An 18569-nucleotide genomic window follows, 5' to 3' on the forward strand; every position below is an offset into this window, starting at 1 on the left:
TCAGAATGGCGGTGCAGACTCGAGGGGCCGAATGGTCCACTTCTGCACCTATTGTCTATTGTCTAAAAAAATGAGAAATGAGTTGGAAGGAGGTTTTTACATGTACCCATTCACACAAACAAACTCACACCTACATCCACGTGTACAAATTGCTTGCACTCACCTCAATAGTAAGTAAATATTTTGAGAGGCTGGTCAAGGACTACATCTGCAGCATGCTGCCACCCACACTGGACCCCTACAATTCACCTAATGACATAGCTGATCAACAGATGAGGCAATAGCCAAAGCTCTACACACCATCCTTACTCACTGGGGAAGAAGGATGCTTATGGGAGAATGCTTTTCTTGGACTATTGTTCAGCATTCAACATCATAATTCCTCCAGTTTCAAGAAGAAGCTCAGAGACCTCGGCCTTCACCCTGCTATGTACAGCTGGATCCTGGACTTCCTGTCAAGATTGTCGGCAGATGGTAAGAGTGGGCTCCCTCACCTCTGCCCCTCTGACCCTCAACACAGGTGCCCCTCAAGGCTATGTCCTAAGCCCCCTTCTTTACTGTCTGTGGACCCTTGACAATGTTGCCACCCACAGTTCCAATCTGCTAATTAAATTTGCTGATGATACTACATTGATTGTCCTAATCTCAAGGAATAACAAGGCAGCCAACAGAGAAGAAGTCAACACATACAAACAAGCTGGAGGAACTCAGCAGTTTGGGTAGAATCCGTGGAAATGAGCAGTCAATGTTTCGGGCCGAGACCCTTCATCAGGACTGAGGAAGAGGGCAGGAAGGTGGGGGGAGGGTGGGAAGGAGAAGGCTGGTGGGTGGCAGGTGAAAAACGAATCAGAGGAAAGATGAAGGGGTGGGGGAAGGGAAGCAGGGAGGGGATAGGCAGGCAAGGTGGAGAAGGAATGTAAGGGGAAAGTTCTATGGGTAGTAGAAGAAGACAGAATCATGAGAGAGGTGATAGGCAGCTGGAAGAGGAGGCAGCGTGAAAGTGGGATGGGGGAAGGGAGAAGGAGGGAGTTACCAGAAGTTGGAAAATTCAGTGTTCATACCAAGGGGCTGGAGACTACCCACACGGTATATGAGGTGTTGCTCCTCCAACCTGAGTTTGGCCTCATCATGGCAGTAGAGGAGACCATGTATGGACATATCCAAATGGGAATGTGAAGCAGAGTTGAAGTGGGTGGCAAGCGGGAGATCCTGTCCGTTATGGCAGACTGAGTGGAGGTGATCGACAAAGCGGACCCCCAATCTGCTTCGGGTCTCGCCGATGTAGAGGAGGCCACACCAGGAGCACCGGATGTGATAGATGGCCTCAACAGACTCACAAGTGAAGTGTTGCCTCACCTGGAAGGACTGTTTGGGGCCCTGAATGGTGGTAAAAGAGGAGCTGTAGGGACAGGTGTAGCACTTACGCTTGCAGGGATAAGTGCCAGGTGGGAGATCTGTGGGGAGGGACATGTGGACCAGGCAGTCGTGGAGGGAACGATCCCTGTGAAAAGCAGAGAGGGAAAGATGTCCTTAGTGGTGGGGTCCTGTTGAAGGTGGCGGAAGTTGAGGAGGATAATATGCTGGATCCGGAGGCTGGTGGGGTGATAGGTGAGGACAAGGGGGACACGGTCCCTGTTGTGATGATGGGAGGATGGGGTGAGGGCTAAAGTGCTGGAAATGGAGGAGATGTGGGTGAGGGCATCATTGATGACGGCTGAAGGGAAACCACGATTCTTAAAGAAAGAGGACATTTGGGATGTCCTGGAATGGAAAGCCTCATCCTTGGAGCAGATGCGGCAGAGACAGAGGAACTGGGAATAGGGAATAGAATTTTTGCATTTGGCAGGGTGGGAAGAAGTATAATCAAGGTAATTATGGGAGTCAGTGGGTTTATAGAAGATGTCAGTGGACAGTCTATCTCCAGAGATAGAGACCGAGAGATCGAAAAAGGGGAGAGAAGTGTCCGATATGGACCAAGTGAATTGAGGGCTGGGTGGAAGTTACAGGCAAAGTCAATGAAATTGACGAGCTCAGCATGGATGCAGGAAGCAGCATCAATGTAGCGAAGGAAAAGTTGGGAAGCAGTACCAGTATAGATTTGGAGCATAGACTGTTCCACATAACCCACGAAGAGGCAGGCATAGCTAGGCCCCATGCCAGTGCCCATAGCTACACCCTTGATCTGGAGAAAGTGGGAAGAGCCGAAAGAGAAGTGATTAAATGTGATTACCAGTTCCGCCAACCGGAGGAGTGTAGTGGTGTTGGGGAACTGGTGAGGTCTATTGTCAAGAAAGTAGCAGAGGGCTTTGAGGCCTTCTGGATGGGGAATTGAAATGTATAAGGATTGGACATCCATTGTGAAAATGAAGCAGTCGGGACCGGGGAACTGGAAGTTATTGAAGAGGTGGAGGGCATGGGATGTATCCCAGATGTAGGTAGGGAGGGACTGAACTATGGGTGACAAAATGGAGTCGAGGTAGGCAGATACAAGTTCGGTGGGACAGGAGCAGGCCAAAACTATAGGCCTACGAGGACAGCCAGGCTTATGGATCTTGGGGAGGAGGTAAATGCGAGCAGTGCGGGGTGTGGGAATTATGAGTTTTTTTGGCTGAGGATGGAAGGTCTCCGGAGTTGATAAGGGCATTGATGCACTGATGGTACGGGAGACAATGGTTTGATGTTTTTTGGTTGGGTCCTGTTCCAGGGGTAAGTAAGAAGAGGCATCAGAGAGCTGCTGTTTGGCCTCAGTGAGGTAGAGGTCTGGCCACCAGACTACTACGGTACCACCTTTGTCTGCGGGTGTGATGGTGAGGTTAGGATTAGTGCAGAAAGAGTGGAGGACAGTGCGTTCAGAGGGACTGTGGTTGGAACAGGAGAGAGGAGTGGTGAAGTTGAGATGGTTGATGTCTCAGCGACAGTTGGAGATGAAAAGATCGAGTGCAGGTAGAAGGCCCAGTGGGGGTGTCCAGGAGGAAGAGGAGGGTTGAAGACAGCAGAAGGGGGTCATCAATAGGGGGAGGGGAATCCTTGTTAAAGTAGTAGGCTCGGAGACATAAGCGATGGAAGAAGAGTTCAACATCATGCCGGGCACGGAACTCACTGAGGTGTGGACGGAGGGGGACAAAAGTGAGGCCCTTTCTGAGCACAGAACGCTCTGCCTCAGAGAGGAGATGGTGAAGACATGGCAAGGGTTGGGGCTAGGGTCAGAGGAGGGTAAAGAGTGGGAGGTTTCAGGAGGGAGAGGGGGGTTGGGATGTTCAGGGGAGCGGGCTGAGGATCATAGGAATGGAGGGGACATGAGGGGTGGAGGGAGGGTTGGGAGTCGCAGGGAGGATAGGGGGTAGTAGAGACTAGCAAGCTGGATGTTGGGTGCTGGGGGGTGGGTGAGTGGGAAGTGTACTGGCCAATGCTGGACTTTGAGTTTAATACTATTCTGGTGTCCACCTTATACTTAATTTTCCACAGTTCCTATTTCTATTAATTACCAAGTCTTTATTGAGCTCCTGTGAAAAGTCATCTCTCTGCAAAAAGATTTTTTTCTGTGGAAAGTTACCTGATCATGGTCTGCTTCGCTTAGTTAACTGTAAATGCATTGCTCAGTGTGTATGTATAAATATGATGTGTATATATAAACATGAGTGAACTATTTTTGCATCATTGTCAAACTGGGCACATTACATTCCTCCCCCTCTTCCATTAGTATAATGTTTTGAAATGATATACGTGGACGGCATTGAGTCCTTTTCTGTATCTCTACATATGACAAGAAACAACTAATTAACAAATACTTGAAGGCCAAGAAATGATTTGGGACATTCCACCAGTTACGTCTTCCAGCCTGAAGAATCCAGTTTATTCCAATTTTCTCCTTTGTCTTCAGCTCTTGCTCGCTCTCTTCCATGATGTGCACCATAAATCTTGCACATTACCATGTGCCTTCCGAATTCAGTCCATCTTGTCCTGGGATCCTTTGTTTAAAGTGGGATAAATTTCTGCTGAGTGCAATGAAATTGCTGTTTAAATTCCTTTCATGTCTTGGAGATGCTGCAGCTCCCAGGGAGAAGTGCTTTGCACAGTGTAAGCTTGATGGGGAACTCCTGGACCTTGTCACCAGTGCAGAAGGAATGGCACCAACCAGGATAACGTGAACTGGAGTGGAATTGGGAGGTGGTTGTCTTCCAGTGGACCTGCTGCCATTGTCCTAGTGAGTGGGGGCGGGGTCTTCAACCTGTGGGCATGAGAATGCCAACATGAACAAGCACACATATTAAAACATGAGACCCTCCTAGCAGGGAGGCAATGTTATCTGCGCTGGTCACCTGTACTCGTACCTTGAACAAGGTGTCATAAGAAGTGGAGAGGAACAAACTGGAGGGAGACAGACATCAGAGAATTGGCAGTAAATCTCTCTGACCTGATGAATGAGCCATCAGGGCAAGGCCCATCACCTGCCCCACTAAGTGGCGTTAAAGATACCATTGGGCAGGAGAACAATATAGAAACACAGAAAACCTACAGCACAATACAGGCCATTCAGTCCAAAAAGCTGTGCCGAACATGCCCCTACCTTAGAACTACCTAGACTTTACCCATAGCCCTCTATTTTCTAAGCTCTATTTAGCCATCCAGGAGTCCCTTAAAAGACCCCATCGTTTCCGCCTCCACCGCCGCCACAGGCAGCCCAATCCACACACTCACCACACTCTGCGTAAAGAACTTAACCCTGACATCTCCTCTGCACCTACTTCCAAGCACCTTAAAACTATGCCCTCTCGTGTTAGCTATTTCAGCCCTGGGGAAAAGCCTCTGACTATCCACATGACCAATGCCTCTCTTGTACATCTCTATCAGGTCACCTGTCATCCTCCGTCACTCCAAGGAAAAAAGGCCAAATTCACTCAACCTATTCTCATAAGGCATGCTCCCCAATAAAGGCAAAATCCTTGTAAATTCCCTCTGCACCCTTTCTATGGTTTCCACATTCTTCCTGTAGTGAGGCAACCAGAAACGAGCACAGTACTCCAAGTGGGGTCTGAGCAGGGTCCTATATAGCTGCAACATTACCTCTCAGCTTTTAAACTCAATCCCACAATTGATAAAGTCCACAGTCAACCTGTGTTACAGCTTTGAGTGTCCTATGGACTCGGTCTCCAAGATCCCTCTGATCCTCCACTCTGTCAAGAGTCTTGCCATTAATACTATATTCTGCCATCATATTTGACCTACCAAAATGAACCACTTCACACTAATCTGGGTTGAACTCCATCTGCCACTTCTCAGCTCAGTTTTGCAACCTATCAATGTCCCGTTGTAACTATTGACAGCCCTCCATACTATCCACAACTCCCCCAACCTTTGTGTCATCAGCACATTTACTAACCCAGCCCTCCGCTTACTCATCCAGGTCATTTATAAAAATCAGAAAGAGTAGGGGTCCCAGAACAGATCCCTGAGGCACACCACTGGTCACCGAACTCCATGCAGGATATGACCCGTCTACAACCACTCTTCGCCTTCTGTGGGCAAGCTAGTTCTGAATCCACAAAGCAATGTCCCCTTGGATCCCATGGCTCCTTACTTTCTCAATAAGTCTTGCATGGGGTACCTTATCCTTGCTAAAATCCATATACACTACATCTACAGCTCTACCCTCATCAATGTGTTTAGTCACATCCTCAAAAATCAGGCTCATAAGGGATCACTTGCCTTTGACAAAGCCATGCTGACTGTTCCTAATCATATTATACTTCTCCAAATATTCACAGATCCTGCCTCCCAGGATCTTTTCTATCAAATTACCAACCACTGAAATAAGACTCATTGGCCTATAATTTCTGGGCTAACCCTACTCCCTTTCTTGAATAAGAGAACAACAACTGCAACACTGCAATTTTGTGGAACCTCTTCTGTCCTCATTGATGATGCAAAGATCATTGCCTGAGGCTCAGCAATCTCCTCCCTCGCTTCCCAAAATAGCCTGGAGTACATCATGTCTGATTCCAGTGACTTATCCAACTTGATGCTTTCCAAAACTCCAGCACATCCTAAATATCTACATTCTCAAGCTTTTCAGTCCACTGCTAGTCATCCCTACAATTGCCAAGATCCTTTTCTGTAGGGAATAATGAAGCAAAGTATTCATTAAGTACCTCTGCTATCTCCTCCGGTTCCATACACACTTTTCCACTGTCGCACTTGATTGGTCCTATTCTCTCACATCTTATCCTCTTGTTCTTCACATACTCGTAGAATGCATTGTGGTTTTCCTTAATCCTGCCTGCCAAGGCCTTCAGATGGCCCCTGTTGGCTCTCCTAATTTCATTCTTATGCTCCTTCCTGCTAGCCTTATAATCTTCTAGATTCCTATCATTACCTAGTTTTTTGAGCCTTTCATAATTTTTTCTTTCCTTTTTGACTAGATTTTCAACAGCCTTTGTACACCATGGTTCCTGTACCCTATCATCCTTTCCCTGTCTCATAGGAACCTATCTATAAAAAATGCCACACAAATATCCCCTGAGCATTTGCCACATTTCTGCTTTGCATTTCCCTGAGAACAGCTGCTCCCAATATTTACTTCCAAGTTCCTGCCTAATTGCTTCATATTTCCCCTTACTCCACTTAAGCATTTTCCTAACTCATCTGCTCCTAACCCTCTCCAAAGCTATGGTTAAAGAGATAGAACTGTAATCACATTCTACAAAATTGCTCTCTGACTGAGACCTGACATCTGACCAGGTTCATTTCCCAATATCAGATCAAGTCCAGCCTCTCCTCTTGGAGACTTATCTACACACTGTGACAAAAAACCTTCCTGAACACACCTAACAAACTCCACCCCATCTAAACCTCTCATCTAGGGAAGTACTCACTCAACGCTCCCTGACCTGATGAATGAGCCATTTGGGCAAGGCCCATCACCTGCCCACTAAGTGGTGTTAAAGATACCATTGGGCAGGAGAACAACACGGAAGGTCTTCTTGTCTAATATTTATCTGCTACTAATGTCCAAACCGGATTGTCCAAATGCCAACTCGGAGATCGCACTGTGCATAAATTAACCATATATCACACACTCACAATGGATAAGGATGGAGGTTTACCAGAACACAAATACTCACCATACACTAATCGCACATTGAACACAAGCACCGATGTACAGACCAGGAGAACAGCTGGAAACAACCCATATCGAGCTCTGTAATGGGCTTCACGATCTACAACAGAAGATTTGGTCTTCAATTAGCTTCCGTAAATTTTATTTTACTTAATTATGCTTTGAACAGTAGACAATCTGAGTGATCAGAAGCCTGAGAAGACATAATTCACTCAGGCTTGCTGATCGAGTGCAAAAGGATGTAACTCACAGCAGTTTTGGAGCTTTGAGCCGTAGCCAATCAGCATTCTGGACCGATTAGCAACAAGTTAAAATAATGCAGTCATCATTGGAGTTGACAGAGTTAAGAGTGGAGATTATGAGGCTTTATCTTTTTGAGGCTTCAGTGAGGAGAGGCTTCAGTCAGAGAAGGTTTAAAAAGCTGTAGGGAGAGTTATTTTATTACCGCTTCTTTCAATGTAACAGTAGAAATGTCAGCCAAGATATTTGAATGCACCTTTTGTGGGATGAGGAGGCAGGGGGACCTGTGTCCCTGACAACTATACCTTCGAGAAGTGCACCCAGTGGCAGCTTCTAACAATCCGCATTAAGGAGTTGGAGCTGGAACTGGATGAACTCTGGATCATTCAGGAGGCTGAGAAGCTGACAGATAGGACAAATAGAGAGGTAGTTACACCCAAGATGCAGGCACTGGAAACAGGGTGACAGTCAGGAAGGGGAAAGAGGAGTGTGGCCAGTGTGGAGTACCCCTGTGGTCGTATCACTTTGGAAACAAGAGAGAAAATCTGCAGCTGTTGGAAATCAAAGCAGTACACACAAAATGCTGGAGTAAACAATCGGCGTTTTGGGCATCACTTTACATTGTTTGGAGGGAGGAAGTATGATGTAGCCACAAAACATCACAAAAGTCAGGAGTCCGGCATCGAGTTTTACTCTGTGACTCAGAAAGGAAGGGGGGAAAGAAGCAAGCAGTGGTGACAGTGGATTTGTTAGTTAGGGGAACAAAAAGGAGGTTTTGTGGATGAACCAGATTCCTGGTTGGTATGTTGCCTCCTGGGAGCCAGGATCCCGGAATGATTGGATTGAGTCCTCTATATGATGGTAAGCAGCCAGAGGTTATGGCCCTTGTCGGTACTAATGACTGAGGTAGAAAGCGTGACAAGATTCTGCAAAGGGCGTTCATGGAATTACATGCTAAATGTCCAAGGCTGAGATCTCAGAATTGCTACCTAGGCAAGCAGGAACAAGTGAGGTGCCTATTGAGTATAAAAAAACCTAGAGGGCTAAAAGAAGACATTAAGTTGCCCTAGGAAACAAGGTGAAGGGATTCTACCGAGACGTTAAGAATGAAATGATTGCAAGAGACAAAATTGATCCTCTGGAAAATCAGAATAGTGATCCAAAAGAGATGGGGAAGATCTTCAGAGAATTCTGTGCATCTGTAGACTGACACAGTGTATAAAAGTGAAGCAAAGTGTCATCAACTTCATGGACCCTATACAGATTAGGGAGGAGGAGGTGTTTGCAGTCCTGAGGCAAATCAGTGTAGATAAATCCCCTTGCTCTGACAATGTGGTCCCTTGGACCCTATGGGAGGCAAGTGCAGAAATTGCCATGGACCCTAGCAGAGATATTGAAAGCATCTTCAGCCACAAGTAAGGTGTTGGAGGATTGGAGGATAGCTAATTTTGTTCCAATGTTTAAGACCAGTTCTAATGATAAATTATAGGCTAGTGATCCTGATATTGGGGAAAGTTATTGGAAGGTATTCTACGGGACTGGATTTATAAGTATTGGATAGACATGGACAGATTAAGGATAGTCAGCATGGCTTTGTGCGTAGTAGGTCATGTATAACCAATATTATAGAGTTTTTCAAGGAAGTTACCAGGAAAGTGGATGAAGGCAAGGCAGTAGATATTGTCTACATGGACTTTAGTGAGACATTTGACAAGTTCCCGCATAGGAGATTGATCAAGAAGGTTCAGTTGCTTGTCATTCAAATGAGGTAGTAAATTGGATTGGACGTTGGCTTTGTGGAAGAAGACACAGAGTGGTAGTAGATGGAGAATTGTGATTAGTGGTGTGCCACAGTGATCGCCGCTGGATCCAGTGTTGTCTATCATCTATATCAGGGGTCGGCAACCCACGGCTCTTTCAACTCTGTGCTGCGGCTCCCTGTGGCTTTGGAAAATAAATGAGTATTTAATTAAAATGTATTTTATGTTAGTTTGTTAGTTTTTGAAATGTAATTCTAAATTTGAAGATTATGGTGATCTTTTACAATCTAAATAAAACGTTGTGGCGACCCATTTCCTGGCACATCCGAACCGGCTCACAATTTGCCAGCGTTCCGGCTAAGGGTGATAGCCTACGGGGATTTGTGAGTACGTGTCTTTTGGAGCATCCACGCCCATGGGGGGCAGGTTGAGAGAGGCTTAAAAGCAAGGCTGTGTAGTTCGAATAGTTATCTTTGACTGCAGTTTAACCACTCCATGTCGTTATTTTAGCGCTGTGTGTAGCACACCACTACAAAGTGTTTTTATCGTTATTAATATACATCACCACTGCCAATGCCTGACACCCGCCAGTGCGCGCTTCCTTTTAATTCTTCGATCCAAGGTAGGCTAACGATGTAGTAACCTTCAACCCAACGTCTTTTTTTTCGGAGTTCAAAATGTTTTTGTTGCATGCAGAAATGTAATTTCGTTTGCTCCGCAGGAGTTCATCGATTTCATGAATGCAACACATTATAGATTGTTTATACATAGCATAAAGGCAAAAAAAACGTTGTATGCAGTGTTATTTCATTTTAAATGTCAAACGGGTTTTGTGGCTCCCAGTGTTTTCTTTTCTGTTGGAAGCGGGTCCATATGGCTCTTTCAGTGGTAAGGGTTGCCGAACCCTGATCTATATCAATGATCTGGACGATAATGTGATGAATTGGATCAGTAAATTTGTGGATGAAACCATGCTTGGGAGTGTGGTGGACAGCACAGAGGGCAACCTTGGCTTAGGAGGGATCTGGATCAGCTGAAAAAATATGCTGAAAAATGGTAGATTCAATGGCTGACAAGGATAAGGTGCTGCAATTCAGTGGGACCAACTAGGGAAGGTCTTACACAGTGAACGGTCGGGCACTGAGTAGAACAAAGGGATCTGGGAATACAGGTTCATAATTCATTGAAAGTGGTGACACAGGTAGTTCAGGTTGTTAAAATGTTTTGGCACAATGGCCTTCATATATCAAAGTATTGAGTACAGGAGTTGGAATGTTAGGTTGAAGTTTTATAAGACTTTGGTGAGGCCTAATTTGGAGTATTGTGCGCAGTTTTGGTCACCTACCTACAGGAAAGATATAACTAAGGTTGAAAGAGTACAGAGAAAATTTATAAGTATGTTCCCGGGTTTGGAGGGATTGTGTTAGAAGGAAAGATTGAATAGCTTAGAACGTACTCATTAGAACTTGGAAGACTGAACGCAGATTTGATAGAGGTATACAAAATTATGAGGTGTATAGAAAGGGTAAATGCAAACAAGCTTTTTCATCTACAGCTGTGTGGGACTACACATGGGTCATGGGTCAGGAGCAAAAAGGTGAAAAGTTTCACGAGAACATGAGGGGAAACTTCTTCACGCAGAGGGTCATGAGAATGTGAATGAGCTGCCAACACAAGTGGTGCATGCGAGCTCAATTTCAACATACATGGAGGGTTATGGTCCCAGATCAGGTCGATGGGAGTTTTAGTATGGAATAGATGGGCTGAAGGGCCTGTTTCTGTGCTGTACTTTTCCATGACTCCGTGACTCTTATTATAGTGCTGAGAAGACTTCCGTTGCACCACGTTGAAAGAGAGCAGGACATCCTCCTGTTTTCCATCACAGGAGCTCCTACTGCATGGAAGGACATACAGCCTATGTATCTTCACTTCAGAAAGGTAGAAAAAGAGACACTCCCTAATCGCTGACTTTCAACTGCCAGTGCTTCAGGCTGCAGCACACATGGCTGCTTCAGAAATAGCGTACACCTGACTGCTGTAAGTTGAGATGTCGAGGATAACCTGAAGTAATGAGAAGCACAGAATTGTGAAGTTGGACAAACTTGAGTCTGAGGGGAGACTTGTTAGATGTTTATAAAATATTGAGAGGCACTGTAATGGTAGGTGGTCGAGTCAATTTCATAGGGTGGAGGTGCGTCAAAGACTGGAGGATATAGCTTTAAGCTGAAGGGGGGAATGGATCCCCAGCAGGGTACCTTGTTTACGCAGAGCATGTTGCCTGTGATGGTGTTGGAAGTAGACATCATAATGATGCGAAAGAGACATTTAGACGAGCACATAAACATGTGGAGAATGGAGAGATATCAACCATAAGCAGCCAGACAGGCTCAGGTTAATTTGACATTGTGGTCGGCATAGACACAAGCAGGCCAGAATTCTAGTGTATGTTCTCTGTCTTTGAGTTGAGCAGATTCCACCCCTCTGGTCTATGGCTACCCAGGACAGAGGGGTGTGACTCATTCAGGGGGTTGCTTGGCAGACTTGATCCGGGACCTGGTCAAGATGGCCATTCCTGGGTCCACATGGTGGGCAGTCAAGGGCTCTGCCCTCATCCAGAGTTTTGTCCATGCCCAGGTGTCCTTGGAGCAGGAGCATGCAGTGACTATGGCGGATTTCTGGGAACAGTGGCCTTTTGTAAATAATACCAATCATATTTTAATTTCAAATCATGTTTAGTTTTGTAAATTCCTGATCATTTTGTGAGAGTGGTATGGCATATTGTGGAATTAGGTTTACTAATTCCTACACTAACCAATCTTCAGATTTGAATGTAGATTGCAGATTTATTTTAAAACACAGTTCAGAACAATGGTTTTCCTGGAGCTCCAGCTGGGGCCAATTACAAATAAAGAGACACTCCATTTTACCTCAGATGCTTGCATATAATACCATATGACTATAAGATATAGGAGTAGAATTATGCCATTTCACCCACTGGGTTATTGCTGATCCAATTTTCCTCTCTGCCTCAATCTCTTGACTTCTCCCCATATCCCTCAGTAATCAAGAATCTGTCAACCTCTGCGTTAAATATATACACAGACTTGGCCTCCACCAGCTTCTTGCAGCAACGAATACCACAGATTCACCACTCTCTGGCTAAAGAAATTACTAATCTCCATTCGAAAGGACGCCCCTGAATTCTGAGGCTGTGTCCTTGGTCTTAGACTCTTCCAACATCGGAAACATCCCTTCTGCATCCACTCCATCAAGGCATTCACCGTCCAATAGGCTTCAATGAGATCACTCCTCATTCTTCTGAATTCTAGTGATGGCTGGAGCCATCAAACGCTCTTCATATGACAAGCCATTCAGTCTTGGATCATTTTCCAGAAACTCCTTTTAAACATCTCTGGTTTCAGCATATCCCTTTTAAGGGGCCCAGAGCTGCTCCCAATACTCCAACTGAGTCCTCACCAGCGCTTTATACATTCTCAACATTACACCTTGCTTTTAACATTCCAGTCCTCCAGAAATGAATGCTAACATCTCATTTGCCTTCCTCACAACAGACTCAACCTGCAAGTTCATCTGTAGGATGCTGCACAACAGCTCCCAAGTCATTTCTGCTTCAGTGCTTTGTGTTTTCTTTCCATTTAGAAAACAGTCAATACTTCCATTGCTGCTACCACTGTGTTCCATCTGCCATTCCTTTGCCCGTTCTCCTAATCCGTCTGTCCTTCTGCAGCCTCTCTACTTCCTCTACTTCTTATATTCCCCTGAACCTATCTTCATATTCTCTGCAACCTTTGACATAAAGCCATCAATTAGATCATCTAAATTATTAACATATAACCTGAATAGAATCGGTTCCAACACAGCCCCCTGTGGAACACCACTATTCACTGGCAGCCATCAGAAAATGCCCCTTAGGGAGTCACATGATGCAAGGACAGATATGGCTGCTTAGAACAGTGCTCCACGCCGGTGGTATATAATTATCCCTTAAAAATTCACTTTCACAGACTATTTTATCACTGTTGCAGCTCTAAAGTGTTACTGTCTGTGTAAGATGTCAAAACAACGTAAAACAAAGGCTTCCGGAGATATTAAGAGGCATTTGAGGTCGCAGTGCTCCAACCAGACGGCCTCTGATCAAAATGGCAGAGGACCATTGTCTGAGGGAGACCAACAAGAGGCGAGTCATGACTTGGCTGACATATATGCGGCTTTGAAAAAAATCTCGGTTGACTTGGTAAACCTTGAAGACATACGGCAATCTATATCATTAGTGGAGTCAAGCCGTCATCGCTGATAACCAGGCTTGCAGATGTCAAAAAGTGGGAATGAGAAGCCAACCCATTGGCTACCAAAGCTAACAGATAAACTGGAGGACATGGAGAATCGTAACTAGCGCAACAATCTCCGATTCATTGGCATTCCAGAGGGAAAAGAGGGACAGGATGTCATCGCATTTATGGATAAACTAGTCTCGTAGATTGTCGGCGATCGGGAGGAAAAGCTTGAAATAGAACACGCACACAGAGCGCTGGGCCCTAGACCCAGTAACAGAGATAGGCCTCTACCTATCCTTGCAAGTTTCCTCAGGTCAAAGGATCAAGATTTTGTGCTGCGAGCAGCGAGAGTCAAGGGCAAATTTTCCTGGGACAACAACCATGTTATGATCTTCCCGGACTTCTCCAGACCCACATAAGTAAAATGAGGAAAGTTTAGATAATGTAAGAAGATGCTTTGGGGGCAGACTGTGAGCTTTGCACTGCTTTACCCAGCCAAGATAAGAATAGAAACTAAGGACAGTTTCAAGTTTTTTGAGTGCCCACGTAAAGCAAGAAAATTTATTGAGGAGATGGGAGAGTTTAACTACGCTAGTTAAATTGAGTAAGATGTGAGTTGAGTTGTGTTTGTTTTTTTTAAATCTTGCCAGATTGTATTGTGCTGAAGCTACCTTAATCTCACTAGGGCTGACATACTGTTAAGTGTGCTATGTTGACTGTAAAATCGCACCGGCGTTGTTTCTGAGCAGTTAAAACTGGTCTGGGCATTTCATGGACCAGAATCCTTTGTGGAAGGGACGTTTGGCCGTGTTCTTTGGCCACTGTTGCACGCGGGACAGTTTTAAGCACCATTTTGTTACTTTTCAGTTTAAATGGAGGTTTATGAGTCAGTGTCCAAATATTGTAGTGTATTTATTTGATTGTCCTAACTATGTCTTCTCTTAATTCAGATAAAATATGTTTCACCACATGGAATGTTAACGGACCAAGAATCCTATAAAAAGGAGAAAAATAATGAATAAGCTTAGGAAACAAAAATGGGACGTGGTGTTTCTACAGGAAACACATTTATCAACAAAGGAATCAGTAATGCTATGGGGGGGGGGCATTAGAGATCATGTTTTTTACAGTGCAGGGTCAACTAAGAGCTGGGCGTTATAACACTTATCAATAGGCAGTTGCGGTTTAGATGCGAGAAACAGATCAAAGATAAAGTTGGGAGAATCCTTATTATTTTGGCAGAAGTACAGAAGCAACATATTATTTTAGCAAACGTATATGCACCTAATACAGAAGATGAAGGATTTTTGTTGATCATGAAGTAAAGTTACATTCTATTGGAGCTTATGATATCATACTTTGTGGAGATTTGTGATATATATGATTATATCATATATATGTACAATGTCTGAAATACATCATATGGAAATGTTTGTTTGATGATGAACTTCAATAAAAAAATTAATTACAAAAAAAAATCAGAAAACAGCAATCAAAATTCTTTGGACACATCATGTGAAGATTTTTAGTTACAACTGGAAAGCTGGATAGAAAACGAAGCAGAGGCAGACAGAGAATGAGAATGAGAGATGGATTAACATCACGGTTAGAAACTGGGGAGGCAACAACTACAATTCGGAGGGTCAGGGACCGTGATGGATAGAGAGACATGGTCACCCACGCCAAACAGCAAGGCACCTGAATGATGAATAGATTCCAATAATCGACTGTAGTAAGATGTTGTCATATAGAACCTCAAAACTCACTGTGATGGTGCAAAAAATGTGTAATGCCCTCGTCTTGTGGATGCTTGGCGCCTTATGAATCCCAGTGGGAGGGATTACACATTTTTTTCTGCAGTTCATAAAACATACACAAGGATTGATTTCTTCCTTATATCCAAGTCACTTATTCAGTCTGTGTCTCAATGTGCAATTGGTAAAATAATATCAGATCATGGTTGGGTTTGACTAGAGACAATACCTCAGTATAAGAGAATGCAGTCACATAGATGGAGATTTAACTCATCCTTGTTACAAGATTCAATAGTTAGGCAAGCTATGAGACAAGTCAAGGAATATTTAGAGATAAGTACACCTACGGCACCTCAACAGGGACTAACTGGGAAGCCCTGAAGGCAGTTTTGAGGGGATATACTATTCAACATACTCCTTATATAAAAAAGCAGAATAATCAAAAAATCACAAAGTTAGAGAATAAAATCAAAGAGATTGAGACAAAATTGAAGCAATGGATGTCATGCAAAGATTTGAGAGAACTAACATGGCTGAAATATCATTACAATTTAATATTATCCCAGAAAGTAGAATTCTGGCTTTTCTGGGCAAGACAAAGGCAATTTGAATTAGGGAGGAAGCTGGCAAGGTGTATAAAGCAGAGACAATCAATAACTATCATCCCAGCTATTAGGTCAGCAACAGGGGATACTTTGACGACAGTTAAGATATTAATGACACATTCCAAGAGTTTTATAAGGACCTATGTACATCAACCTCCAATTCTAGTGAGGAAGAAATTGATAACTTTCTGAAGCCATTAGGGTTACCTAAGTTGACAAAACAACAACAATACCTTGATTCCACAATAACATTGGAAAAAACTATATCAGTGATGACCTTACCTACGGTGAAAGCTCCTGGCCCAGATGGATTTACGGTGGAATTTTTAAAATGCTATCTAGAACAGCTAGCTCCACTACTGTTCTGTCTGGCTTTGGAGAATGAGAACTTTATAGGGATATCTGTGGGAGGACAGGTTCATAAACTGATGCTTTATGCGGATGATATTTATTATTTGTGTCGGACCCTAGTCAGTCGGTGCCATGACTTTTTAACATTATCAAGTCTTACTCTAGGTTCTCAGGTTATAAGGTTAATTGGACAAAATCGGAAGCACTACCGTGGACTGCATATTACCCTGCATCTGCTTTTTACCCTGGCCAAAGAAGGGTATACGATATTTAGGTATTAACTTTCGGCCTCAACTGAAGGATTTAGTAAAGGTAAATTTTGATCCATTATTACAGAAAATTTCATGTGATTTAGACAGAGAGTCATCATTGCATTTGTCAATGTCGGGAAAAGTAAATGCCTTGAAGATGAATAGCATTCCAAAGGTTAATAATCTGTTCCAATCATTACCAGTTCAAATCCCATTAACATATTTAAGCAATTTGATAAAATAATTAAGGCTTTTATTTGGAATGGTAAACACCCATGCTTATACTTTAACAAATTACAATTGCCAGTTGAAAGGGGGGAGTTTAGGTTTGCCAAAGTTAATATACTATTATTGCGCCTTTACTCTTAAGCATTTATTACATTGGTCTCTCCCTCCGGAGAGAGCGCCTCCTTGGTATCATATTGAGTATTCTGCTCTTCCTCCCATTCCTCCACTACAATGTTTGTCTAAAAAACAAAAAACCTCCTGAGGCAAGGTCTTATCTAATTATATCGCATATACATTTGTTCTAGAATAAGATAGCCAGATGATTTAAATTTAATCCATATTTGAATGAAACCTTGAGTATCTGGATGAATCCAAATTTGTGTATTGATAAGTCCCATTTTTTTCTGGAGGGATTGGCAAGGGAAAGGTATAATTACAAACCCCATTTCCAGAAAAGTTGGGATGTTTTCCAAAATGCAATAAAAACAAAAATCTGTGATATGTTGATTCACATGAACCTTTATTTAACTGACAAAAGTACAAAGAAAAGATTTTCAATAGTTTTACTGACCAACGTAATCGTATTTTGTAAACATACACAAATTTAGAATTTGATGGCTGCAACACACTCAACAAAAGTTGGGACAGAGGCACGTTTACCATTGTGTTACATCACCTTTCCTTTTAATAACACTTTTTAATCATTTTAGAACTGAGGATACTAATTGTAGTAGATTTGCAAATGGAAATTTTGTCCATTCTTGCTTGATATAAGACTTCAGCTGCTCAACAGTCCGTGGTCTCCGTTGTCTGATTCTCCTCTTCATGATGCGCCATACATTTTCAATAGGAGATAGATCTGGACTGGCAGCAGGCCAGTCAAGCACACGCACTCTGTGTCTACAAAGCCACGCTGTTGTAGCCCGTGCAGAATGTAGTCTGACATTGTCCTGCTGAAATAAGCATGGACGTCCCAGGAAGAGACGCCGCATTGATGGCAACATATGTCTCTCTAAAATCCTAATATATGCCTCAGAGCCAATGGTACCTTCACATACATGCAATTCACCCATGCCGTGGGCATTGATGCAGCCCCATACAATCGCAGATGCTGGCTTTTGCACTTTTTGCTGATATCAATCAGGATGGTCGTTTTGGCTCGGAGAACTCGACACCCATTTTTTCTGAAAACTAGCTAAAATGTGGTTTCATCTGACCACAGCACATGGTTCCAGAGTTTTTTGGTCCATCTGAGATGAGCTCGGACCTAGAGAACTCGCCGGTGTTTCTGCATAGAGTTGATGTATGGCTTCCTCCTTGCATAATACAGTTTCAAGTTGCATTTCTGGATGCAGCGATGGACTATGTTAAGTGACAATGGTTTTCCGAAGTACTCCCGAGCCCAGGCGGCTATAATTGTCACAGTAGCATGATGGTTTCTTAGGCAGTGCCGCCTGAGGGCTTGAAGATCACGCGCATTCAACAGTGGTTTCTGACCTTGCCCTTTACGCACTGAGATGTCTCTGAATTCTCTGAATCTTTTCACAATATTATGTACTGTAGATGTTGAAAGACTTAAATTCACTGCAATCTTGCATTGGGAAATGTTCCTTTTGAACTGACTAACAATTTTCTCATGAATTTTGGCACAAAGGGGTGAGCCACAGCCCATCATTGCTTGCAGAGTCTGAGCCTTTGATGGACACTATTTTATACCCAGTCATGATACCTCACCTGCTACCAATTAGCCTGCTTAATGTGGAGTCTTCCAAAGCGGTGTTACTTGAATATTCTGTGCATTTTTCAATCTTATTTTAATTCTCCCAACTTTTGTTGAGTGTATTGCAGCCATCAAATTCTAAATTTGTGTTTATTTACAAAATACAATTCAGTTGGTCAGTAAAACTATTGAAAATCTTTTCTTCCTACTTTTGTCAGTTATATAAAGGTTCACGTGAATTAGCATAT

The 18569-nt window shown here is 43.5% G+C and overlaps 1 protein-coding gene across 7 annotated transcripts in view; it reads right to left on the reverse strand.

The window, feature by feature from the left end:
* Positions 1-862: 862 nt before the first annotated feature.
* Positions 863-18569, reverse strand: part of LOC132394502 (CD48 antigen-like) — a 47299-nt gene continuing 29592 nt past the window's right edge. For all 7 annotated transcript variants that reach the window (XM_059970748.1, XM_059970752.1, XM_059970754.1 and 4 more), the window contains 2 exons: positions 7122-7217; positions 863-4228 (listed from right to left, as the gene is read on the reverse strand). In XM_059970748.1, the coding sequence (XP_059826731.1) occupies positions 4224-4228; positions 7122-7217 (101 nt within the window). In that variant the 3' untranslated portion in view covers positions 863-4223. The remainder of the gene's footprint in view (positions 4229-7121; positions 7218-18569) is intronic.

The sequence above is a fragment of the Hypanus sabinus genome, chromosome 5 (assembly GCF_030144855.1).
Source record: "Hypanus sabinus isolate sHypSab1 chromosome 5, sHypSab1.hap1, whole genome shotgun sequence".
NCBI lineage: Eukaryota > Metazoa > Chordata > Chondrichthyes > Myliobatiformes > Dasyatidae > Hypanus > Hypanus sabinus.